The 27,654-nt window shown below is 43.5% G+C and overlaps 1 protein-coding gene across 7 annotated transcripts; it reads right to left on the bottom strand.

Annotated features, from left to right (window-relative positions):
- Positions 1–510: 510 nt before the first annotated feature.
- On the bottom strand, positions 511–26,987 carry LOC133364462 (protein FAM78B). Of its 7 annotated transcripts, XM_061585062.1 has the most exons (4): positions 26,391–26,467; positions 25,401–25,460; positions 21,936–22,098; positions 511–10,339 (listed from the first exon to the last, which is right to left on the bottom strand). In XM_061585062.1, exons 2-4 carry the CDS (start codon positions 25,444–25,446, stop codon positions 9,817–9,819), a joined length of 732 nt encoding a protein of 243 aa, XP_061441046.1. In that variant the 5' UTR covers positions 25,447–25,460; positions 26,391–26,467; the 3' UTR covers positions 511–9,816. The 7 variants fall into 7 exon arrangements, with proteins under 7 accessions (XP_061441046.1, XP_061441067.1, XP_061441018.1 ...); XM_061585083.1 differs by lacking the exon at positions 25,401–25,460 and having other exon boundaries at positions 21,936–22,093; positions 26,391–26,466; XM_061585034.1 differs by lacking the exon at positions 26,391–26,467 and having other exon boundaries at positions 25,401–26,372.
- Between the last annotated feature and the right edge of the window lie 667 nt (positions 26,988–27,654).

Below are 27,654 nucleotides of genomic sequence, written 5' to 3'. Positions count from 1 at the left end.
TCCTCTTCTGGGCTGTATCCTCCAGCACTTCTTTTCTTTAAAAAGTTGTAGTAAAGTAGTAAAGATACCGCCTTCTTCCATGGCAAGCCACTGCTCATTTTTAATACCTTTTTAAAGAAAGGTTGAATGTTCCTCAAACTCAGCATTTGTGTGTATCTATCTGTAAAACAAGGAAATCACTGGAAAAAACAAAATTAGAGGGCAAATTGTGTTATGTAGGGTTAGGCATCATATTAAAAACTTTGAAGCAGAACATAGGACTAAGATAATCAAAGGTTTTCCAGATTTGAAACAGACATTTTGAAAGGTCAACCATAGGAACTTTTCTATTTTGGCCAGCTTCTCTTGACTTCACTGTGAACTTCAGTGGAATCCTCTTTCCTGTTCCAAATGTTATTGCCAGAAGTTCTGCAAAATGAGAGCTTTAAACCTACCCCATCCCCCATAAATAAAGGAAACAGTCTTCTGTTTGCAATACATGTATTTGATAATTTCTTAAAATCCCAGAGAAGTGGGATGCAACATTGATTGAGCCTTTGTAAAACCCAGAGATGAAGAGCAATACCCCTCCCTCTCCGATAAAAGTCAGTGTTGTTTTAAGGCACTCTGCAGAGCCAACTTTCCCCTTCCTTCCTTCCTTCCTTCCTTCCTTCCTTCCTTCCTTCCTTCCTTCCTTCCTTCCCAAACAGCAGAATACCTGATTTTTCTCTCCAAAGTGACTTCCACATGCTCCTGCTCCCATCAGTATCTCTGGAAATGGCAACATCTAATACTGCAGGAGTTTAAAACATATACATACTCACACACACACACACACACAAAGGGAGAAAAGAGAATGTCGGAGAGATCTGAACAGAGAAGCAGCAGCTAGGAAAGAAGGAGAATCTCACACTGAAGAAAACAGATAAATTCTTTTCCATCCCCTCCCTCACCGGGTTTAAGAGAAGTTCTGTTCATAGCTCCCAATTCTGTTGCAAAAGGAGAATGAAAAACAAGGTGGAAGCTTGCAACAATAAGCAGCATATGTGAGAAAACCATCCCCCCTCCCTACTATAGCTGCATGTTTCAATACAAACATCCCATGTTCACTGCACAGATCTTTTGTACTCAGGACCTTGCTTGAGGTAGGATGAGTGTGTCCGCAAATGGGGAAAACTCAATTAAAACAAACAGATCAAATAAAGACGTTGAATAAGTAACATAGCCTTCAGTTTAAAACAGTTCATGTTACAATCCAGAGCACAGTGAATGCTTGCTTCCCTGATGCAGGACATTAACACAAGCACAGCATTTGGTGTGGAGCTACACTGAACAGAGTTTGGGAGGGCTGCTTTCTCTGGGTGATACCAAGTCTGGCAGGGATGAGGCTTTCCTGTAAAAAGGGCAAGGGGTTCTTCTTCAGAGATCCTACCACATAGTTCTGTGATCAATGAGAGGCTGCTGTACTCCTGAGATCCCATGATGGGAAGTTAAACTCCATAAAAATGACTCCAGTATTTACAAGACCAAGAGTCTAGCCTGCTGTAAGATGAGTCTTTGGGATGTGAATCCCATGCAGCCATCTCCACTAGGCTAGAGCTCAGCAGTGTACAGGCAGAGATGTGGAATTGGACTCACAGAAAAGGGAGTCAGACACTGGAGAAACTTTAAGTCTAGCTCCACAGGTGGAGAAAGTTTATGAGTTCCCATTCTGTGAACTGGCACTATGTTTGTCCCTGAGAATATGCCGGACTCTTTAGACAGCCTTCCCTAAGCTGGTCCCCTCAGATATTTTAGTCTGCAACTCCTCTTGTCATCCTGACTATTGGCCTTGCTGGCTGGGGCTGATGTTGTGGTCCAAAACATCAGGAGAACCATGTTGGGGAAGACTGCCTTAAAAGGAGGAACCGTTTCAAAAGAGTACGTGGTTAACTGATAAGATTGCACACATTTAGTACAGGGAACAATTAGAGTGGTAGGGCTGGAATAAGATGTTCCAAGATAGCCTGAAGAAGTGAGGAAAGCAAGAACTGCCAGGGCCACAAGCACCGCTGCTGTTATGTCAGCCCCCAAGAAGAAAGTTGAAACCGTAAAGGCAGCATTTTTTATTATGCCAACGCCTGTTGCTGAACGATGTGAACAAATCTTATCAGGCAGAGCAGAACTCATTCTCAGCCATAGTTTTAGTCTCTTAAGGTAGATAACAGATAGTGGCTTAATCATCAAACTCAAAAGCCACAGATTCATTGGCCTAAACCAAACTATGGCGTAAAGGTGAACGCACGCATGCTGGTGCACACTGCTGAAATTGCCGATGCTTTGCTTTTCCTCCTCCACTCATGTTTCCACATAGACAGAAGCTAAGCCATAGTTTGGCTTAGTGTTACAACCAAAACTGGGTTTATGGTTTGTTTCTCTCCAAACAAACCACAAATTTTAATCAAGGGTTGTTCTTGACTTACTCATGCTTTGTTTAGGGGAAATAAATTACAAGCCCAGTTTCAGATGTAATGCTAAACTATGGCTTAGCACTCAGCAGCACAACAGTGGGGGAGGCACAAAACAGCCATAATTTCAATAGTGTCCACCAGCATGCTGAGCATTTATCTTTAAACCATAGTTTGTTTAATTAGGATTTAAAGGTATATGCAAACAAGGCGAGTATATAAAAGTTGAAGCCAATATTTTATGTCTATTTAAATTCCTAGCCCACACAATCTTAACATCAAAATCTTAGCCATTGTATAGTGTTAAACCCCTCTTCCAAGAAATAACTTTGTCCTATGCACAGTTGAGAATTCAGAAGAGGCACTGTTTAACTGAAAGCCTTGTATACTCTTTACGTTAGTAGACATACAAGATGCTGATGCCTGCAGCTGAAGATTTAGTTGGTTATTTCAAATCAATATGTGAATTTCAACCCTCATCTCTTTTTTGACTGTTGGCCATGTACATTTGTCTCTTCTGGTTTTCCTTCCCCGTATTTTGTTATATGGGGAAAAGCAGGAAGCCATGATGAAATCCCCCTCAAGTCATCCCAATTTCTGCCAAATCATGTCTCATGCAGTCTTTTACAACAGAAGTCTAGGGGCCAATAAAGAGGGCCATGTAATTTTAGTCTCTTACCTTCTCTTCATTCTCCTTGAACACTTTCCAGCCTTACTGTCCTAGACACCCCCGTCCCCATTTCTACATGTTCTCCTTTCCTAGGATCGTCTGCCTATCTGCCCAGGATCAGAACAGCTTATCCAGCGGTAGTCAGAGAACTTTCTGATTGCCCACTGTTCCTGTATCTTAACCAGTCATTGCCAAACATTTCATCAAACCTCTTAGCACATTACAATATAGCTTGCGTCCATTTAGTATCAACAATGAAAAATAAATCCCTATGCAGTGAGCCAAGGGAATTAAAACAGTCTCATGGGTTTCCCTGGTATGCAGGACCAGTTTTGATTTGGGCCTGAAATTAGCCAGTGGGCTCTGCTCAAGAAAACATATGCACTCCCTCACAGAGGTACCCCACCCTCCAACACAGACTCGCTACAGTATTTACTGTACTGGAAGAGCTATACTTCGTATCCATAATATTAGTCCATACAATAAACCTTTACCATCTTGCATCCATTCTTCTTACCCTACGTAATGAGATTTTCCTCTACACCTTAAGTTGGGCCTGTGAAGCATCATCTCTCACACCAATGAGGTCATGCGATGTGCACAAAAGGTGACTTCTTGACCGCCACTGATTTAACTTCACTTGAGCAACATGGTTCTTAAAATAAACACACACACACACACACACTTCAGCTAACTCAAACAATAAAACAGCTTCAAATCAAGTCAAAGTTGCAATATGAACTGGTATCAGTAAGTGGGGTCTACCATTTTTGACTACTCTTGCTGGCCAAGCCAAAATTGTTGGCAGCCACTTTAGCACCCCTCCTTTCCAGAAAAGCCCCCAGTAGGCAGACAAGGCTCTCTAGGGAGCTTTGGTCACACAGCTGCCAAACAATCCCTAACTTTCTTCTCAACTTTGGAAGTGGTGGGGATTGTGAAACTGGCAGGCTGATCTCTACCCACCTCTGCATGTTCAAGCCTGGAGGAAGGCTGGCCATCATGTCAGAAGGTGGCACTACACTTGTCATGGCAAATGGAATTGTCTACTGCACGCAACACCACTTGCCATACTTCTCAGATGTGGTTCAACCTTTTTTTATATACATTTTTCCAAACCTAAGTAATGGGACATGTCAGTATCAGTCCTCAAATCAAATCTCTATTTTGCTGCCATCAAGACATGTTTGCTAACTTGTGTTTCCGGCTTGGAGATTGGTTGTCCAGTCAATCCTCAATGGGGATAGCTTTTCGTTTCTCACATATGGCTTTTAACACTGCTCTTAACAGATTGTTGGTCAACTTCAAAAAGAAACAACTATCCGGAAGTAGCATTCTGACTAAGTTATTCAGCTCATGCCTAGGTGTCAGGACCATGTAACAACAAGCTTTAAAATAGAGGGAGTCAGTAGGTACGTTATATTTAGAAAGTAGAGCCTGGGTGCCTGTACACCTCTGTCCAAATGACTTTCTATAATACATCAAATAGGCCACATAACAGCAGCTTCCCTGGATCAGATTAAAGGCTCATTTAATCCAGCATTCTTTTTCCACAGCAGCCAGTCAGATGCCTATTGGAAGCCCCAAAGCGGAACACGAAGGCAACAGCATTCCCCAGACTCATGATTCCCAGCAACTGGTCTTCAGCCAGATGTCTATGAGAAGCCCACAGAATTCCACAATTTAACTGTGTGCTGAAGTAGTACTACCTATTGTGTGTTCTGAATCTCACACTATTCAGCTTAATTGGATGGACCTTGGATTCTAATATTATGAGTATCTCCATGGGATTAGGCCAGAGTTTTGAAGTGGGAGAAGGAACTATGAAAGAGGATCTGTTTGTGCCAGGACCTCTCTACTGAAGACATTATATTGCTCTCCTCTGACTTAAGAGGACTCCAGCTCAGAAGCCCTAAGGATACCAGTCTTCCAACTCCATCTGAGTCAACAACTGCTAAAGCAAGCTGGGTCCTTTTAAATGAAGAGGCTCCTTTCACTGGAGATGATGCTGGAAAATGAAATAGAGCTGATGATCCTATTTAAAGTTTAGTCTGAGGATGACTATTGCTGAAACAACTTCTGTTTATTGTGTCTCCAGCCTGAGCTCCTCATGGTGCTGTGAAGGGTTCCACTGAAGCCTTTCCTCGGTACTGCTTAGGCCATCACTCAAAACAGAACTTGTCCTCAATTTCTCCACACCACACATAATTTTATGCATCTCTATCATGGCCCTCGTGTCTGTTTTTAATCTAAAAAGCCCCAAATGTTGTAACCCTTCCTCATAGTGAAGTTGCTCCAGCACCTGATCAGCTTGGCTGTCCTTAACTTTAGGTTAGATGTTCAAGTATCAACATTTAAAGTATTTGGGGTGGGATGTTCCACACTAAACATCACTGTTTCTCTCCTTTTCCTTTACCCAGAATTAAGATCATTAATTTTGAATGAGTTCCTAAAATATTTTGCCAGAAAAATAGCCTGACAACTACACTAGCTGTCCCACAAAAGTAAAATTAAAAAGAAACTGCAGAAAATAAGGAAACTCTCTATTCAGTCTTTTGAAAGTCATTACATAATTCTTTGGCCAGAACATTCCCAGGAAGTTTGTGCTACTCTTCCAGAGCATTTGGGCTTCTAACATAGTCACTGGATTGCTAAGGTAATGGAAAGAGCAGTTACTCCCAGCCAAAGGCACAGGTATTTGGAATCTGGGCAAACTAGGCAGGAAGGCTTTGGTCACTAACCACCCAAATATCATCCCCATTCATTTTCTATTTAATTTTAAAACAAGGAATCTCAGTACTAAGATAAAGAAAATGGAATAGCTGCATAAGGAACTTTTCGATGAGCTCAAGTAACAAGTTTAAAAGGGACATATATCAGAAATGAAAGTATGGGCCACGGATGAGTACAAATGAGAAGGTACAAACAAGTAGCCAAAGCTAGCGGGGAGAATGTCACAATAAAGCTCAGAATGAACTGAGGCTTGTGAGAGATGTTAAAAATAACAAAAAGGGATGCTTTGGCTACATTTGGAGCAAGAGGAAGAAGAAAATAGTAGGTGAATTGTATGGGAAAATGTCAGTAGGAGACAGGGAGAAGGTGGGACTGCTCAACTACCTCAGTCTTCTCCCAAAAGAGAAACTGCTCAACCTGACAAAAATAAGATAAAATAATGAAGGAATGGAGTTACATCTCAAGACGTAAAGATGTGGTACTGGAACACAGTTGCTCTAAATGAATTCAAGTCTTCAGGGCCAGGTGAATTGCATTATAGATATAATCTCAGAGCCTCTGTAATTTTTAAGAATTCTTGGAGAACAGGTAAAGTGGGTGACTGGGCAAATCCCCCCCCTTTGAAGATGGAGACAGCAAGAGGATCCAGGCAATCACTGACCAGTTTGCATGACATCGATAACTGGAAAGATGCTAGAACAGATCATTAAGCCATCAGTCAAAAGCACAGTGGTTAAAAGCAGAAATAGCTAGCATGGATTTTTCAAGAACAAATCATGCCAAGCTACTCTTATCTCCTTCTTTTGGGTAAGAATTACTGGCTTGATACATCAGGGATGTGGGCATAGGATATCTTAAAATTCCAGCAAGGTTTTCAACAAGGTCCCCCATGATATTCATGTTGGCAAGGCTGGTAAAATGTGGGCCAGACAATACTCCTGTTAGGTGGATTTGTAGGTTCTTGGTGAACTGTTCCCAAATAGCGCTTTTCAGAGGGTCATCATCCTAAAAAGAAGTGAGAAGTGGTGTGTTGCGGGGTTCTCCCCTGGATTCAGTGTCCTTCAACATCTGCTCATCAAATTTCCAGATGCCACCAAACTTAGAAGGATAGGTAATACTGAGAAAACAGAAACAGGATTCTATATGATATTGACAGGATTTGGGACAAAACTAACAACCAAAACTAACAAAATGATTCAGCAGAGATAAAAATAAAGTTCTGCATTAAGGTAGGCAAATTCAGGTACACAAATACAGGATGGGTGATACCTGGTTTGACAGCAGGACACATAAAAAGGATCTAGGGTTTTAGTACTTAAACATGACTCAGCAGCATGGTGTGGCTGCTAAAAAGCTAAGGCAATTCTAAGTTACATCCACAGGAGTATAATGTCCAGATTATGAGGAGTAATGGCATCACACTATTCTGTTTTGGTCAGGTCTCAGCTGGAGTATTCTGCTTTGATCATACCTCACTAGACATCACAGTTTAAGAAGGATATCAACAACATGGAATGAGGATGGCAAAAATGAAGAGAGATGTGGAAATAAATTACATTAAAGCATCATATCTCTAAAGAGATATGGGAAAAGGTGATGAATAACCCAATGGGAAATGCATCATTCCCTTTAGAAGTGCCAATCTCTGCTCACAAGAATGACAATTCTTAATGCTACCAGCTGACTACTTGTAGAATTCTTGTGGGAATTCACAAGAATGCCACACATGGTGTGCTATTATGGATTCTGCAACCAGCAGTTTATTAAAAGTCACAACAAAAACCTCCATCTACTGTTCATTTCTCACCTACACATTCTTACAGCAGCCCCTATTAAAAGTGCTATGCCCCACATTATTCTGAAAGTTCACAGCAGTAGTTTTGACCTTCTACACTGTTTTATACAGTATCATTTTTGCTCACAAGCCTTCTAAAGCTCAGTTCACACTACTGGAGGGTCAAAAAGCAAATCTTGGAACTACAGTCAACTGCACTATGTTCCTTCTCCATCCTTTCCAAAATGGGTCTTGATTAAGGGTCAACAACAGCATGGAAAGAGAAACAAGCTGACAGCATGTATCTAGAGATATCACATGAGCTAAACTCCACAGGTATGCTCCCTTTTCCTATTATGGCACCATCACCACAATAAGCAAAGATGCTACCAATCTGAGGTTCTGGCAATCACTCAAGAAGATGCAAGAGAAGGTAAGCTCCCATTATTTTCCAATTTTCATTACCCTACATATGATCATAAATTCCTCCTCAAAATATGGGGAGATCTAAAAATACTTTTTAAAGCTACATTCAAGATGCAAAAAGGGCAATATCAATTTCCCTCTAAGTCAGGGATGCTCATATAGAATGTTGGAAAAGGACTGGAGATATCCAGGTACAACTCAGCCATGAAGTTCACTGGGTGTGCTTGGATCACTCACATGCTCTCAGCCTAACCTACCTCACATGGTGGTTATGAGAATAAAATGTGGGAGACATCTACATCACCCTATGTTTCTTGGAGGAAGGATGGGATATAAATATATTCTTTATTTATTTATTATTTGATTTATATCCCGCCCTTCCTCCCAGTAGGAGCCCAGGGCAGCAATACAGTAGGGCCCCGCTTTACAGCGCTTCGCTTTACAGCGTTCCACTAATACAGCGGTTGTGAATTGTAGAAAGGCCCCGCTTTACAGTGCTTGTTCCGCTTTTACAGCGGTTTTTTGCCGCCGGGAGCCATTTTGGTCAATGTAAGTCAATGGGATCCGCTTTACAGCGGGGATCCGGAACGTAACCCGCTGTATGAGTGGGGCCCTACTGTATAATAAATAAAATAAATAGCCTATGGGTGGTATCTAACTTTTTGAGTTTTTTGTCCAGTTCTGAGTGTCCATGTAACAAGACAATGCTTTTGCTCTTGTCCTCCCTGTCTTTTCCTGCCTCTTTTCCCCACCCATGAGCAAAGATGCCACACACAGGGAGGATATGGAGACAAGCTGGGTTTCTAAAATTCCCCCTTTTCCTTGATTAATGACAGTCTGAATCCTCCTGTGGCAGAAGCAACACTACCAAGATGGTTATAAATTCTTTTCAGCACTGAGCAATGTTGTACCTAGGCCTTTTCAGATCATCTTCCAGCATGCCAAATATAAACCTTTCCCCCTTAGCTGTACAAATGTACTATGCGCAGACCTTCTTTTGAAACACAGATGAATTGTTCTTGAGTTGGGGGCGGTATGTGGTGCTTTTTAAAAAAATAGGTGTAGCCAGTTGATTGACCTTGCATTCACCCAGAGCATAGAAAACTATGGCAGAACTCCTCCACTTACAACTACTTGAAACACGCTGAGAAACATGCAAAAGGTCCTAACTCCATTAGTCTGAATAAATTATCCCCAGAAAGAGGGAGAGTGGATGAGATTATTGGTTGTTCAAGTTGTGCTTTAGTTCAGCACCATGGACAGTTTCCTCTGAATAGAACAGCTCTTTCTACAAGAGCAAAACTTAGCAAGACAGCATTAGCATTCCCCTTCTGTAAACATTTTCTTCATTCCAATGAGCAGGTGATAACTTTGATTATCAATCAAAAATGCATAGGTATCATGTGAAAATATGCCATCTCTTCCTGTCCTAACCCAGAGAGCAGGCAACATACTGAAAGTCCATGAATGTCTGGTAAGAATGGCCTCCATAACGACATCTAGTAGGCTGGGAAGCAGCAATAGCCACAGGCACTGGAAATCAAATGCTTGATCATTGTGTCTCACTGTGAAGATAAGAACATCTCTTTTCACACACGGAGAGAAATTCTTCTTCCGAAGTCCAGAGCTATTCTACTGTGGCACAGCACTGGCCATTGCCACCTAACACTGTCTTAAAGAAGCCCTCTTCTCATTTGCAGTTGCAAAAGGCAGGTGAACACAGAGGTCTTCTTTAGCTCAGTTATCCACAAGAGTGGTGGCAAAAGCCCTCGTACAGTCAAGTATGTCCTTTATTTGGGTGGTATCACTACCAAAGGCAGTCCTCTCTTGGGTCTCCACATTAGGACCTGGGCATCATTGGCATTGGGTTTCACAAGTGCATTTGGTGGGATGGGTTCCATTCTGCTCAAAACTTTTGGCTGCTCCTGTTGAGTCCTCCCCACCAGCCGGGCTCGCTTGCCTAAGAGCTGCATGGGATCAACCTCAATGTCCACTCGCATCCTCCATTTTATAGTCTGCAAGATAATTTTTTCCTTGGTGGTCATATTCATGGCTACTAGCCATGTAGTAAAGCTTTGGTCCCGTTTGATCCTGGTTAATAGTGGCACATTGCTGTCACTCACTGGAACAGCCCATGTCACACTAGGGTAGAAATTGTCATTCATACTAACTGAGAACCTGGAGACCCTTTTGGTGGGGCCAATCAAGGTAACTGTTTCTGTGGTGTTCCCATACCAGGGATAGCTCACTCCATCAGAGTCACTGATGGCTTTTACACGTCCTTCTCTCAAGTCTGGAAGTTCCCAGCTTGACCTAGAGGGGCAAAGCAGAAAAACAAGTTAAGAAAGTGATAGTAATAGTCACTTAGAATGTCTAAGAGAAAGGGGAGGGGGAAAGAGGGCAAGGGGAAACAACAGAGTATATGCAATAAAAACATATATAGAAAAATAAATAAATGTGGGTCCTGTGTTTCAGGCTGGGTCTAAAGGTAGTTCCAAGGCCTGGAAAGATTGAAGACTGCTATTGCAAATAGCAAAGGAGTTGAAGTAATAATTTTGCAGCAGGCATCTTCCTAAACAAATCTATTTGGCTAGCATGTGTTAATTGCAAAACAACTTTCACACATAGTCAACATCTCCCCACTGGCGCTGTTTGCGGCACTCTCACCAGGCTGTAGTGAGCGGACGGTGGCCTGCACCTTCAAGAGAGCTAATATAGTGTTATGAGCATGGGGGGTTGGAATGGATGATTCCTGCGGGTCCCCTTTCCAGCCTCTGATTTGGAATCCTGTGCCTTGGAATGAGGAACTCTGCTGGTCAAATGAGTCTTTTGTTAACCAAATAGATTGGCCAGCTAATGAGCCAATCAGTTGCCTAGCAACGGAGAATGGGCTAGGAAGACCTCTTTTGTCATTAAAACTCTAGAGGAGAGCCTCTCCCCCACTGCTGGCAGCTAGTAGAAGTGTGTTTGTAGTTTTTAGTGTGGTTAGAGAATGGCTGGGGCTGCAGGCAGGCAGAGAGAGACAGGCTCTCTGCACCATGGTGTTTTGGGCGCCTCCTGTAACCTTGATCGGAAAGCTGAATATTGGACTGCTGATGCATTGAACCCCTCCATCCTTGAGCTCAGGTTGGAATGTGTGTAAATAAACCATATTTCATAAAGACACTGCAGTCTCCGCTGACCGTCTTCCCAAAGGAAACCAAACCCTGGAGGAGTGCAGGGACCCGCGAAATCTCACCGCTTGGAGATTGGGGAGGCACGCAACAATATCAACCTCAGATATTCCATTACAAGGGATATATTCAGGTTTGGGCCCACTTTTATCTATCTACATCAGATCACAATATCCCCTCACACTCTAATGTGAAACCCAACCCTGTTGAGCGTGGGATAAATTTGTCCTCATATAGGCAAGGAAGGAAGGGAACAGATTTAGCATTCATTCCCGTGGTGCCCCAAGTTAATCCTTGAACCTTTTTCCTTGTAAGTAAATTGCGACCAATCACTCCTCTGGTGAAAAGTACAGTGCAGCACTTTGAGGCCCAATTGCAGGCCCTACCTAAAATAGGGATATGGAATCTGTGGCGCTCCTGATGTTGTTGGACTGCAGCTCCCATCAGACTAAGCCAATATGGCCAACAGTCAGGAATGATGGAAGTTGTAGTTCGCTAACATCTGGAGGGCCACATGTTTCCCATCCCTGCTCTAAAACGTGGTCTTCACACTGGGTGGCCTGATTCTCACTGACACTGACCCCAGAAGGGTGAGCAACCCACCTCCGAGAGTTCAGTAGGGAGCAGCTGCAAGAACTCAAACAATGCAGTTACACACACACACACACACACCCAGTCCAGTTAGGTGCCCCAGAAACAAGTCCCTCTGGAAGCCAAGCAGGGCTCTGGGGATGGGTAATGGCTTTTGCGACTAGAAGTGCCAGAATCAAGCCTGTACAGCTTTTTCACGATCATCTGCACAGCCTGAAATTGTCTTCAAAGTCATAGAAAGCTTTAGCTGCATCTTGAATAAAAAGTATTGGAATCTCTCACTCTATTGAAAAGATTGCTTACAGGGTGTGTGAAAGAACTCCAGGCACAGCAGTATTAGCTTGGGGTTGGAAGAGAGAGACAAAGCAACCACCACCACTCCGGTCTCTAGCAGCAGCACCATGCCATGTGAAAAACGTGCCCAGCTTGAAAGTCATTTTTCCCACATGAATAGCTGTTAATCTATGTTGCTGCCTGAAAAAATGCTCACACCCTCAAGTAACCTGATTCATTTCTACCCCATTCTGTTTTTAATTGTCAGATAGAATTGTTGTTCTTGACATATATGTATTTTTCTAAATAATTCTGACAATTTTAAAACTTTTGTTTCATATTTTGGTTAGTATGAGACTGTATTATAAGTTTGCTATCCCCTTCTCTGTGTACATATGTATATTTTATAATTTATAGGGTCCTCGAAGATTATTCCAAAACTTGTCAAAAAATAAATCCATTTTCAAGTTTTCGTATTAGACATTAAACATGTACCAATATGTAGGATCTCAAAGTGGCTCACAAAAAACTATTATTATTATTGCAACATAAAGCCCTGAAAAAAATACAAATTCAAATTTAATGCAACTGAAAAACAAAATGCAAAAAACAGTAAAGCAAAGAACTCTTGCCCAGGTAGACTGCATGTAGCCCTTTCTGTACAGGTGTTCAGGTGGGAGAAAACAGTTACTTATTTCAGTTTGCATGTTCTAAATAAGGGCTGTGATTGTACTGATTTTTACTGATATTTAAAATTGTCTTAAGGGTATCTAAATGGTGTTTTACTAGTTTTATAGCTCAGCTGGTTTTAAACAATATTATGCTGATTGATATTTATGGTTGTATATTATTGTTTTTATTAACATTTCTCTGATTTGTAATCACATTTTATGGAAACTTTTGTGAAGGCATTTTTCCTAAAAAGTGGCTTATAAATACTTTAAAAGAAATAAATAATAACATCAAACTCTACATCACAGAACTGCTTCCTTAGATAAGTAGGGCTGGTTTTTAAAAACATAGTAGATCATAAACACCTTGCTTGACCAGTGATCTAGACACCTGCAAGAACTAACCTCTGATGGGAGAGTGTTCCATCTGTGGATTCTCTATAACCATGAAACATGTCCTCACTATGCCATTTAACCAGGGCTATCGTCCATTTAGAGAAATCTTAAGTCAATTAATCCATGAATTTTACAATGCAGTCCTATGCATGTTTACTCAGAAGCTGAACTCAGTGGGACTTATCAAAGTAAAGTGGGTATAGGGCTGCAGCTTTAGTCAATGAATTACTTTATTAAATTTGTGTAGGAGTAAAAACAAACATTCTGAAGTGCAAACCCACTGGCCTGGTTAGCATGACACAAAAGTCAAACTATGAATTACTGGGACCACATGAATGTGAGGATTTACTAGAATATGCAGAAGAGAATTGTACACTAAAGAGCTAGATGTTGGTGAACCACACTTGCTCCTTTCATGCCTAGAGATTCCTCTGGACCCAAGTCCTGTAACAGGTTAATTCTTATGTTCCTATTATTCTGTATAATAGTAGTTACATGTGGAGATGGCACCACTGAGCACAGCCTGAGAATGTTGGTCATCTGTCTCTGCAAAGATAAGCCTAGCATAATCCCATGGTGTCCACCTGGTACTAGTATGAGGCTGCATAGATGGTTAGTTATCTACCTTGCCTGCTTACCATAGAATAAGTGGTATCTTGACCTTGCAAATGTATAAACATTGTCAAGGCCACTGATATATAGTCAAAATAGCAGGTATGATGTATGCAGTTATTCCCTTATGTGCTTGCCTCTCCCTTGACTGTCCTATGTGCGAATGTTCAGGGAGCACAGGACAGCCAAGTGCTTTGAATAAGTTAATCAAGGATGGTCACCCACATGCAGCTGGATGCAACCAATAAGCTGATTAAAGATGGTCAGCTGGATCTGTGAGACCACCATTAAGACACAGGTAAGTGCACAGTAAGTGCAGATGATGTCAGCATGAGTCAGCAGACTGTATTGAGACCAAAGGTGGACAAATAGTATAAACAGCCCCAGGGGAGATCAGTCATTTGAACCTCTCCATGAGCAAGGATTGTGTATGTGTCATGGCTGCCTGGTCCTTGGAGTGCATCTGTTACTGCAATAGGGTTCCCAGTAACTGAAGGGATGTAAGATGTACTTGTACCTACCTGCTCCTTTCTTCTTTTGTCTATATTGTTAACATCTTGTCTCTCCCTCTAAACAAAACCTGGGAAAGGAATCAGTCTGGTGTGCCTCATCTGAATCCAAAAGAACCTCTGCCCCCCTCGCCCCCGGCAGAACAGAGGGATCACAGAGAGGATCTTGCACCCACTTTGTTCCTCCCTAGTCTTTTTTGCTCCCACAACACGCTGAGCTAAGCTGATAATGCCACACTATGCTCTTTTCCACTAAGGCTGCATACCAGCAGATATAAGACAAAATTGGGCAGGGGCACTCATCTCTCTCCCTCTCCCCTTCACTCATGCATCATTATTTGTGGCACCAGTACTTTGGAGCACTGTTACTATGGGGTTGCAGGCAAAGCAAAGTCACGGTCCCATCAGTGCAAGGATTTCCACTTCGGCAACAAGACTTCCCCCTTCTCCTGCCCTAAATCTGTTCTAAGGGTTCTCCTAACCCTTCTGAGCAGACTTAGGGAGGGCGCAGGGAGAGGTTCTGTTTTGCTAGCAGAAAACCTTGCGCTAATGGGATGCATTACATGGATAGCACATTAAATAAGTACCTACAATTCGGATGTATTGTTATATTAAAAACATTTTTGTTTCGACAAGCATTTTTAGAGAATTAATTCTGTTCACTGTTGCTCATTTTGGTCCATATTATATGTTTTAATTATTTTTACTGTATTTTTGGTGTATACTACCACAACATTTTTCTTATAAGTTGGCAGTTTATATATAAATTAAACCCTTACAAGTCAATAATCCATTCATTCTCTTCTTCTTCCTTCCACACTCCTCAGGCTCTCTCCTGGCAAGCCAGCCTCCCTCCCTCTGGGACCTCCAGGCTCCACTCACCTCCAAACAGCTTGCCTCCCTCCCTTCTCTTACCCTCCCGGTGTCTGCTTTCCTTCCTGCCAGAAAGCTAGCATGTCTGCCTCTCTCTGGCACACCCAGTCTCTCACTACTAGCCAGCCTGTGCGATTCCTGTGGCTTAGCCCACAAGATCTACTAAAGTCCTACATACACCTCTGGTACCTTCATACCACCAGTGCATTGGGAACCTGCAAGAAGAGGCCCAGACACACATGCAACCCAACCTACACTGGGTTATATTGATTTCTACACATTATAATGTGATTCCTGCACATTTGAGAACTATTCAAATGTGCAGAAATCACATGGTAACAGGATGCCAAGGCTTGAGCCACGGGGTTTTCATGTGAAAAAAGAAACATGTGGATGAAGAGTTTTAGCTTAGCTTTCTTTCTGTTATACTAGCTTTCCACCTGTTGGGATTTATTTATTTAACATGTGGGAGCATACAAATGCCACCCACTACATGCAGGAAGGGCTGCTATTACTGTCTTTCCATATTTAAATCACGTGCAGCCTGACAAGGATTTAACCATCAAGAACCAAAACACAGCACTGAAACAAAGCAACTAACAAAGGAGTTATAATTTTTGCTTTCCAAAGGGTAGTGGGAACAAGACTAGCATGAAGCCAGGAGATAACTTGCACAATATGACAAGTGCTAGAGCTCAGAATTTCTCACATCCCAGCTTAAGGAATCACATCCCGAAAGACACTATTGTCTGTCATTTGTTTCTAATCATGGAACTTCATCAGATGTTTACATGCAGCAGCCATTGCACTCACTCCCTTTTATTATGTTACTTTGTCTCTTATCACTGGGGTCACAGCTTCTTCCTTTTCATCAACAGGACAGTCAAATGGGTTCTTAATATAAGCTATCTTTCTTGAATTGTCTCACAAATTTAGGATTATTAAGGAAATTATACCAGAAAATAAACCCAAAGTGGTCCTAATATTCTTTATCACTAGACTCAGTCTTGAAACAGATTTTAGAAGTTTTATTTGCTGCCCAACTAGAGGCCTGTTACAGCACTCATCCCATCAATAAGTGAAGCTTAACCTTGGAGAATCCTTCGGGGTTAAGTTCATACAGTGCTTCTAACTCTTTGAAGTGGGCATATGAGAAACCCCTTAATTGAAACCATCAGACATAGGATGTTCCCTCACCAACAGGATGGTTTCCCCCCTCTCCTTCCCCTTACTCTGTTTACTTTCTAGCCTGATGAAAAATTATGGAAAACTCAAAAGCTTGCACACTATTTTGTGACATTTTGGTTGGCATTATAGAGGTATTCCTCTAATCAGGTGGGTGCCATCCCTCATACCCTATTTTCCTCATGGTCTGCCTCCTGGAAAACATCTGTGGGACTTAGCTGCATTTCCTTCTCTCCATGACACACAGGTTTCTGCTACACTTACCATTTCCAGTCATACATTAAATGATGGGATGGATGAATCATACTGTGTAGTCAGATACAGTTTCTCCTCTGCAGCATCAGATGACTATTCTGTGTCACTCAGGAATACCACTGGTATATATAGCACATTATGGAAAATTACAATCAAAACAGAAAGAAGCTTAACAATTGACACACAGTAACACTGTAAGTAGAATTTCACTGGCAGCAGCCGAAAATTCACATATATCCATTTTTGATCCAATTTTGAAATGCCAACATTCAGTAGATTCCCCCAAACCCCAACATTCTACTTCCATAACTTGTCCACATTTATATCCTTTCTGCCCAAACACAAAGGGCAATACAAAAACGGAAGATGGTTTCAATACCACTTTGCATAATACACTATAAGACTATACAACTTGAGCATCCCCACAATCTGGACCAGGTTCAGAGGAGGGCAACTTTGAAAGAACTGAAAACTGAGCCAAAGCTAACAAAATTAAATTCACAAGAGACAAATGAAATGTTCTGCATTTAGATTAAAACAACAACACAGTTATAGGATGGGGGATACTTGGCTTGGCAGCAGCACATATAAAATAAATCTTGCATTTGTAGCCAATCACAAGGTGAATACAAGTAAGCAATGTGATGCAGCTGCAAAAAAAAAGGCAAATTCATTTTAAGCTATAAAGTTTCATCCACTCCTAAACAAAAACCATCACACCCCTTTTGGCACTTCCTTCTACATAGCTCTAGTTTACTTTATAAAATAATTATGTTTGTTTCTTTGTTTATTGCATTTGTATACCGCCCCATAGCCAAAGCTCTCTTTATGTTTCTCTTTATGGTGGTTCTTTATCAACAGTTGACATATTTTAGAAACCCTTATTTTCCAACAATGAGTCAGTTTTAAATTTTCTTATATCTGCCCCAGCCTGTTTAAATCTGACTTTATTTGGACCACTTTTCAGTGGTGGCTGTGCATACATGGAATTCCCTCCCCGCTGAGGTGCGTCTTGCTACTTCATTCCATTCTTTTAGACAACAGGTAAAGATGTGCCTCCCAACGTTTTGGTGGGGTGGGGGTAGAATGGTTTTGGTGAATCTGCTGAGTTGACTCCTGTCGTACAGTTTTATGATATTGCTCCTTTATGTTGTTTTAATTTGGTATACTTTTCTATTTATACTCTTTATTTCTGTATATAAATATTCACATAAATAAATAAAATAATTAATCGAACCATAATTTCCAAGTCATGGGAAGTTATAGTTCCACTTTAGATGCGCCTCGTCTACAGTACTGTGTCCAATTCTAGGCACCACACTTAAGAAGCATGTAGACAAATTGGAAATGGGTTCAGAAGAGGGCAGAGGGTCAGCAGTATGGAAAGCAAATCTTGTGAGGAAAGGTTGCAGAAGTATGGTACATTTAGCCTGGAGGAGAGGGCTGGTGGGGAGGCAGACAGGGACATGATAGCACACTTCAAATACCTGAGGGGCTGTCACACAGAAGAGAGAGAAAACTTGTTCTCCATTTCCCCACAGGGCAGGACTAGATCCAATGTGCTTAAGTTACAGGCCAAGAGATTTTGGTTGAACACTAGGAGAAACCTCTTAATGGTGAGAGCAGATTGGCAACGTAACCCATTATCTGATAGCTCTCCTATACTGGGTCTTTAAGCAGAGGCTGGACAGCCATGATGCTGGAGATGTTGGGGATGCTCTAGCGCTAGGTTTCCTATGTCAAACCGGGTCTGAGACTAGATGAACTACAAGGCCCCCTCCAGCTCTGTGATCACATGTGCCTGAAGACATTAATAAAGACTGTGTATAAAAAGCCACCCCACTATTCAGTTAACTCGTATCCCACCCCCTCAAAACACTACGCAGCTGCCTTATCTGATGGTTACCGTATATTGGCATCTGGGCATGTCAAGGGAAGGGCCGTGGCTCAGTGGCACAGCATCTGCTTAATAATAATAATAAAATTTTATTTGTGAGTCGCCTATCTGGCCGAATTAACGGCCACTCTAGGCGAAGTACAATAACATAAAATACAATATATGGATCAAAAACAGTCAATCATTAATATAAAACCAGCCTTTCAATTAATAACATCATAAAACTAATCAACCCCAAAAACCCTATAGGCCTGCCTGAAAAGCCAGGTCTTCAAGGCCCGGCAGAAACCCATCAGGGAGGGGGCATGCCGAAGGTCAAAAGGAAGGGAATTGCAGAGGGTGGAGGCCACAATCGAAAATGCCCTCTCTCTGGTCCGCACCAGCCTGGCTGTTTTGACTGGTGGGACCGAGAGGAGGTCTTGTGTGGCCGATCTCGTCAGGCGGCATAATTGGTGATGCTGGAGGCGCTCCTTCAGATAAACTGGGCCGAAACCGTATAGGGCTTTAAAGGTCAGCACCAACACCTTGAATTGGGCCCGGACAACAACTGGTAGCCAGTGCTCACTGGCAGAGCATCTGCTTTGCATGCAGAATGTCCCAGGTCCAGTCCTTGGCATCTCCAGAAAGGACTGGGAGAGATTCCCGTCTCAAATCCTTGAAAGTGTCTGTCAGGTAGTGTCAACAGTACTGAGCTAGGTGACCCAATGGTCTGATCTGGTATAAGGCACTTTCCTATGTTCTTAATGAGCACACACACAAAAGAGAAAAGTACTTGCTGGTCGGTCTGACAAAGCCCTAACAATGAAAAGCAAAGCTCTCAGAACTGTAGTCCTATGCAAAAACTATACACTTGGTTACAAGTGTACTAGAAAAAGACAGGAACAACATTCAATGCCAAACCATAATTAGAACATCTTACCATAGATTATAAAAAGTTGGTTCAAATGGGTAGAAACAATCATTAAGTCACCTTGGATTCACTTACACTGACCAGCCATCAAATATCTGCGCAAATGAAAGATACAGATCAGCAGTGAGCAATCAGTAGTTCACCACAAATCTGTGTTTTTCAGACAGGCAAGCCCTACCAGCCAAAGAGTTTTGCACCCCAACTGAAAAAGGAAATACTTTTATTTCATGAGGGTAAAGCACCAGGACCAGAACATGTCAGCTTCCAGGGAGTGACAGAAAAAAGATTAAAGAGAGGTCAGGAGCAGAGCAGTAAAGGAGAGCCCACCATCTCCCCAAAACCACCTCTTTTTTTTAATCTATACCATGCTGGTTTGTTTTGAATTGTTTTACTCATTTTTATAATTGTATGATAATGCTATTGTAACCTCCCCTGAGCCTTATGGTGAACAACAGGTTAAACAACGAACAAACAGTATCTATGCCATATAAAACTATATATAGGTCAAGACTTATATGATCTGGCCCAGCTATCCCAATCTTACACTAGAATTAGGGTATAATTCTATACTCTTAAGTGCTGCATGTCAGCTTAATGACTGGCTTGAGCAGGTTAGCAGGTTTAGAGTTGGGAAATCTTTTTCAGCCTGAAGACTGAATTCTCTCATGGGCAGCCTTCGGGGGTGGGACACATGCCTGTGATGGGCAGAGCCAGAAGCAAATGTGGGCAGACCAACAGACACAGCTCTTACTCTTGTACGGTAGACTATGTCCCAGCCACGCAAAAGTCAAGGACCTCTACACACACTTACACATTCCCCCATTTCAATAAGCAAAAGGTATTATCAAAGTTCAAGGGCACATTCCAGGCAAATAAAAGCATTGGAGGAAGGGGTGGAATGGGGCCAGTGAAAGGTGTGGCCTTGGGAGAAGCCAGAGGCCTGGAGGGCCAGATTTAGCCGTAACCTACCCTCCGATTTAGACTTTAGATCAGGGGTGGCCAATGTGGTGCCCTCCAGATGTTATTGGGCTACATTTCCCATCAGCCCCTGCTAGCATGGACAATGGTTAGGGAGGATGGGATTTGTAGTCCATAACCATGAGGAAGGAACCATGTTGACTATCTCTGCTTTAGATCATGTCATCACCTCACCTACAGGACACGTACACAACAGCAAGTGGGAAAGTACACACAACTACATTGCAATTACACATTAAAATGTGGATTTTACACAACTATCTTGGCACTCAAAGAAATGCCAGATCTTCAGTGAACCTTCCCAAGTTGCTCCTTACAAATTGCCCAAATCCCACATTGCCTCTGCATTGCCAAGCAACATAGCCTTTAAGGAAGATGCCTCTATCGTCACAGATTCCATAGCACATAAATAGCTGATGTTCTTAAGCAAGTTTGCACTCACACTGAAACTTCTTAACAGGCCTGCATAACTTATGACCCAGCAGCCTTGTATTGTGGGTTGCCAGGTAAGCACTGACTTGCACATCTGAAGTCCCAGATGGACAGGAAAAACAGGAGATTTATAAAGTGCCTGATAGGTTGCTTGACATTAAAGTCTGACAGGCGGCCATGTTCAAGTTGGTGGATCACAAGTTGTGCAGGCCTGGTTTTCAACAACAAAGTCCATGCTGGATATCACTGGGGAAAAAACAAATGCCTGAATTGTTCACTGCTTGTACCACAGGATCCAGAAACTGCAGAAAATGAGATGTAAATGCAGCATCTTTGGGCTACAGAAGTGAAAACAATGGATCCCCAGGTAAAGCTTTTTGAATGTTAAGATACAATATAGGTCAGACAGAAAAGAAATAGCATGGTGGTGATCTATCAATCCTGCGGTGACCTGATAAGCCCTTATCAGTTTTGGCAACAATGGGAAGATGGGAGGAAATTTCCCATTCATGCCAATGGAAGCTGTCTTCCCATTATCAATACACTGGGGGAGGGGGTGGAAATTCTGATCAGGACTATGATACTAGAAAGGGTGAAAGTCATCCATGTCATGGAAGTCCCCCATGCCATCTATTCCACAAGGGCAGGCTACATGATAAACATCACATCTAGTATGGTCCAAAGCAGCAAGAAATGGGAAGATGTGCATTTCTACCCTGATGGAATGGAGTCTTAGGGAGTTGCAGTCTAAATGACAGGAACGATAACATTTTATCTCTCTTTCCAGAATTTGTAACAGAGGAGTATCACAGGGAGGTGGATATGGGGCAATTTGTGGATACAACAGTTTGTACCCCTTCCAGCTTAGATGTCACGCTGAGTGCAGATCCTATGAAGAAGGCGTTCACTTAGATAAGTTTCAGTTTATAGTACTTGAAGATGTAGAATCCTTGAAAAACCATGTCCTCAACCATATGCGTACTTGACCCTTGCCCATCCTGGCTGATTCTTGCCAGCTGGCAGAGGCTGGCTGGGTTAGTGAAGGATCTGGAAGGTGTAGTCCCAGCCCCACTGATGAAGCAATTGTAAGATTTTTTTAAAAACACACACACACACATCCCTTTTAGACCCTTGAACCTAAAAAAATTACTGACCAGTCTCTAATATACCATTCTTGGGCAAGATGATCAAGTGGGTGGTGGCAACACAGGTCCATGGAGTGCTGGATGATACTGATTATCTTGATCCATGTTAGTGTGGCTTCAAGAGTGGTTTGGTGAATGAAACTGCCCTGGTTGTCCTGGTGAACGGCCTGTGCTGAGAGATAGACAGGGCAAGTGTGACCCAGCTGATTCTCCAGGACCTCTCAGCTGCTATCAGTGCACATACCTACACACTCCTAGCTTCTATCCAGAACACACCACACAATCCATAGAGTCTATACCCAAGCACTATACAACTTCATTTGCTACTGATTGTTAGACAAGGATTCACATCTTAATGATTTTCATCAGACTTTCTTAAAACTAGAGTTTCCACCTAATGAAGTGGAAAAAAAATAAGATGAGACTAGACTGGTACCCAAGCTTACCCTACTATAGGGCACACACAGGCAGAGAAAGTGATAACCACTCGTTATCACCTCTATCTTCAAGCTAAAACCAATGTATCATCAAGAATCTACAGCCCATCCTCGATAATGATACTTCACATAGGTGCTGGGTGATAGGCCTGGCCTTGCTTACAGACAACTCTTTTATCTAACACAATTACTCACCAGCACATTACAGAGACACAAACACAGGGACCAGACACTGCAACAAGCCCAGATGCCAATGCCCACTCTGTCAGTATTATTACAGGACTTCATAATACCAGACATACCCTCACCTTCTCATCCCCCCCAACATACATAATATATGCTACCACCTGCCCTTCTGCTCTTTATATGGGACAAACAGGTCAGTCTCTATGCAAAAGAAAAAATGGACACAAATCTTACATGAAAAAAAGCAACATCAAAAACTAGCGCAAGAACATTTGAGTCCCCCAGGACCCACCACTTATGAAACTTGCCATCTTTTGACAAAGGAACTCAAAAGGGAGACTCCAGTGTGAAATGGCTCAATTAAAAAGTATCAAGAACTTTGATTAGAGGTCACATCAACATCATACATTTGAAGCAAAGGGCTTGCCCCAAAGAATCCTGGGAGCTGTAGGTTATTGAGGGCACTGGAAACTGTAGATCTGTGTGGAATAAACTACAGTTCCCAGGATTCTATGGAGAAAGCCATGACTGTTAGTGCTATAAATGTTTGGTGCAGACCATTAAAGCCTGAACTGAGACAATGGTTTTCTCTCCCACTACAGGTGATAACCTAGCAAAGCTAGGAGGACTGTACTATCACCAATTGCTGCTACTGTGAATTGTTACTGACACTGTGGCTCATCTTGTATGTATTCATTAAATGGTTAAAAAAAATTAAGCTCTACAGAACATAGATACAGATTGTACCTCTTGCATTTCATGGGCATTTTTTTCCTCTATAGCACAGGTGGGCAACCTGCAGTCCCTATTCTTGCTACACATACCCAGGTGAAGGATTGTTTTCTCCCATATCAATCTGCCCACCTCGTCCAGGTATCCCCATTCATAGGTAGGCAGGCAGCTACAAGACACGAGGTCCTTTTCTGTGATGCTGCCTAAATTATGGAACTCCATCTCTAGAGATGTTTGAGATGGCAGATGAAGTCTTTCCTGCTGTCCTGTGTCTTTTAGTGATATTTAAGGTCCCTTTAACTTGCTTCTTCTATCTAGGTTTTACTTGCTTGTCTCACTGCTTCATATTTTGCTGTTGTATGTAGTTATGTCCTTGTATTTCTATTTTATAAATATGCTACCTCAAGGCAATTTGGTGAAAGATAAGATATAAACATGGAACTGCCAGGAAAGGTTGTCTGGAGGTTAAGGTGCCATAAACATGACAATGAAACCTTTCTCTATATCTCATTTTCAACAGAAGCAGATAAGACACAGGATGTCCTAACAGGAGCTTGGGGTCACTGAGAGACTGAATGAAGGTGCAAAAACTAAAGAAGCCCAGACAAGAGATATGTTGATGGGGAGAGGCCTGACTGATCTGGATGCTGGTGGAGTGCTGGTCTGCATGGGACAGCACACCACACAAAGGGCTAGGTACACATTTTGGGCGTGCTTTTGGACTTACAGGTGGCAGACTGACTAGGAGTAAATTTTAACAGGTGGTTGGCCAAATGCAATGCTCCTAATAAAAGACAATCTAGCTATATGCCATGGCAACCTCCATATTAGCCTACTATAATATGTGCTGTATTGAGCTGTCTTTGAAAGCATTTCAAAAGCTTTGATGAGTTCAAATATGTGGTGGGCATTCTGTGAGTAGGAATGAGCCATTGTGAGTACTGACTGCCAATCTGTTTTAGAAAACAATTCAAAATGCTGGTCTTAACCTTTAAAGCCACAAACATCCTTCATTCAATTTATGGATCAACTCTCTCTTTCTTATAAAGGCAATGATCCCTACAAACAAGAAGATGCAGGGCTTTTTATCTAGTGGCAGCCTCAGTGTGGAACTCCTTCTACAAAGAGGCCTACCAGTCTACTACAGTCTTTGCTACCAGAAGGCATTTGTGTGTGAGGGTGAAAGAGTGCTGACTAACAAGCTGGCATTATCTTTTCTTTTGGGGAGTCTGTCATACAGATTTTTATATTTTGCTCTGCTGCTGACTTTACCCGATGTGCTATTTAGTGGTATATTAAACTGATGTTTTGTTGTGCTGCTGCTGCTATCCACCGAAAGGGCTTCATGGAGCAAGGTATACATTTTAAAATAAATAGTAAAAATACTGTTATATATTGGCTAAGGGCAGCTCTGGACTTTCAATGAAAACACCTCTGGTGTATATGCACTGCAAGAAAACCCAGATATTACAGATAACACACACCTTTGTGCCTGCATCTTGGGACTCTGACTCAATCAGGATTCTCAGACGTTTGTCACAAGTGTATGTAGTCAGCTGCAGGAAATACTGGTTTTAACCACCACTCTACAGAGCAACATGTATTCCAGATAAAAATGTGGATCTGCCCTGACTGGACCTTTATTCTTTCCCACAGTAATTTTAACTGTAATTGTAACATACAAAGCCGTACTGAACTGTGAATCACAAGGTCCCTGGTTCATATCTTACCCCTCACAAACTTACTACCTGACTTAGATAAGCTACTATCCTTCAGTCCCTCAAATGGGGATAATCAGACTGACCTCTCTTATAGGATTGTTGTAAGGATTACTGAAATAAAGTGCTATTTAAATGCCAAATATTATTATTAAAGGGTGTGCACTGGGGAGGATAAGAGTTCAGGTGCATCAAATGGTCAACCCAAATGTCCAACGAGAATACATGAAAAGGAGCGCCAAAGTGTTGTTAAGTGTTCTGGCGACAGAGGAGGGTGTTTGTTGCCATGAGATACATTCATACTTCTGTAGTTGTTGCTACAGGAGGGCACTGCCCAAGGTACTTCCTTGTGGGAGGAGAGAGAAAAAGATGATTGGTAACATGATGACCGGTGCACTCACCTGCCCAGGTAGTTTCAGTTAGGACTGCTAAAGGCCCACTCTTCATAAATCTCCATGTTGCTGCAGGTGTTGGAGCATCAAAAGAGGAGGACATATTCACATACATAAACAACAGAGGGCCAAGCAACACAAGATGACAGAAGCTCCAATCATCTCTCAAATCTTTCACATTTTCACTTTTAGTTGAAAGCAGCCCAGAAGGCTCTGATTTTAACTGTAGTACCACTGGGGCATTTGGGAGATTTTAGTTTATTGATTTGCTGTGCTGCTGTTGCCTGGCCCAAATAATGCCAGAAAGGGTATGTAGGAACAAATCAGTTTGTCCCCTTGCCATAGTAGTGACCCACTGCCCTCTGGCGAGGGTGAGGAGTTGCAGCGAATGATGGCGGTGCTCCGAGGTGCGCCTCCATCATCCACTGCACAAATGAGCCCCAGCTGGAGGCAGACTGCTGTGCAGCCACCAGAGCAAGCCCTTTGGCGCTGGAAGGGAAGGCTGGGGTCAGGTGAGGAAGGGCAGCTGTACCCCGAGGTGCACCTCCATCGCCCCCCCAACACAAGAGCCCCGGGCTTTCTCTTTGGCCCTGGAGAGTGGCGGGAGTTGGGGGTGGGTGGCGCTGGTCTCGCCCCGAGGTCTGCCTCCCTCGTCAGTCCACACAAAGGACTGCGGCGCTTGAAGGTGCCTCTGCTGCTTCTCCTCACGTAAGCTGCCCTCCAACCTTTCCCTTTGGAGCCCATGAGCGTCGGGGAGCCGCCTCTCCGGGCTGTCTGCTTCGGCGTCCCACGGCGCCAGGGAGCCGCCTCATCTGCCTGGAGGACAACTGCCCTATACGCCACGGGAACATAATGCAGGAAACGCTCGTGGCGGCTAATCGGTTACTATGGAGACCGGATGGTATCCTCTGCCAGGTGTCCCGCTTCCCTGGGCGGGTGGGACCCGGCGCCGTCGTCGCGCAGGCAGGCGCCGCCCTTGGCTCCCTCCCGCTCACTTACATGCCCAGGTCGCTGTAGGTGTTGTAGAACTCCATGTGGTTGCAGGCCTGGATCCAGCCCACCACCCAAGTGTGACGGCGCGGGATGGGCGGCATGAGAACGCGGGCGGCGGCGCGGAAATAGGGCGTTCGGTAGCGCAGCACGATGGGCGACGTCTCCTCGATGGCGGTGGCGCTCGGTTCAATAGAGGCCGACACGTCGTACACCACGATATTCTCTCTCCGCACCCGCGCCTTGCACGCCACGCTCTGCAGGCAGCCCATGGCCAGGCGGGGCCCGCCGCCCCCCTAGCCCCCCCTGCCGGGGCCCCGCATCCGTCCGGCCCCGGGGTCAGCCAGCACCGGCTCCCCGCCCCGGCTCCGGCTCATTGCAGCATCTGGGGGCGCTGGACAATGGATGCCGGAGGCGGCAGCGCAAAGCACGGCTGGCTACCGGAGGACTCTACCCGCTTCCCAGGCCGGCGCGGCTCTCCCTCCCCTCCTTCCTGCCTTCCGAGCTTCCCCGGCAGTGTCTGCGTGAGCAATGCAGGCTGGGGCGGCGGCAAGGGAATTGCGGGACACGCGGCGGGGGGGGGGTCCGTTGGCGAAGGCAAGCAGCTTGCTGGGTGGCTTGTTCACTGAGCCCCTTCCCCTAGCAGGGTGGATCGGCTCGGGGACACGTGTGAGGGAAGGAGTCACGTGAAGGGCAGGCAGGAGAAAAGTGACAGAGAGCAGGGTCTCCCCTAGCAAAACGTGGAATGACCCCGGGGGGGGAATCCTCGGCGCCTAAGTCTTCCCAGAGGGGAAGGGTTCTCTGAGGGGATGAAAGGAGCACTGCCAAATTATGCCTTAGCTCTCGCCCCTGCAGTGGCGAAAAACGACCTTTGTGGCTTAGCAAGTGCTAGTACACAGCTAAGCTTCAAATATTAGTCAGAAGCCTATCTCTCCTTCCCAAATCCTTTTGGAAATACACCGTCCATTTGCAAATGCAAATGCTCACCAAATGAATGTGGATTTAAAATTAAACGAAGCAGTTTGGGGGTGGGACTGTTAAATTTTGCACACATTTCTTCAAACTCCTGGCGGGGTAGCCTAAGAGTGGTTGCTTAGCAGGAACAACAGTAATGGCAGACCTCAGTTTATTGACCCATGACCTTCTACTGCAATATGCAGCCACAGAAGAGTGCTGGATATGAGCTAGGACAGTTCTTAGGTCATGCAGAGCAACACAACGCAACACATTTGGCAAGTGCTTTGAATGAACTGAAAAGTGTGGACTAGCCGAA

Source organism: Rhineura floridana, chromosome 1 (genome assembly GCF_030035675.1).
Source record: "Rhineura floridana isolate rRhiFlo1 chromosome 1, rRhiFlo1.hap2, whole genome shotgun sequence".
NCBI classification, from domain to species: domain Eukaryota; kingdom Metazoa; phylum Chordata; class Lepidosauria; order Squamata; family Rhineuridae; genus Rhineura; species Rhineura floridana.
The sequence above is the reverse complement of the archived record's forward strand: the minus strand, read 5'-3'. Positions and strand labels throughout refer to the sequence as shown.

Coding starts and splice junctions, on each gene's coding strand:
- LOC133364462 (XM_061585034.1), bottom strand. CDS start 25,506: ATGTATGTGAATATGTCCTCCTCTTTTGATGCTCCAACACCTGCAGCA. Junction 22,099..25,400: donor AACTGAAACTACCTGGGCAG/GTGAGTGCACCG, acceptor TCTATCTCTCAG/CACAGGCCGTTCACCAGGAC. Junction 10,340..21,935: donor GAATGGTATATTAGAGACTG/GTCAGTAATTTT, acceptor TTGCCCCTCTAG/GTCAAGCTGGGAACTTCCAG.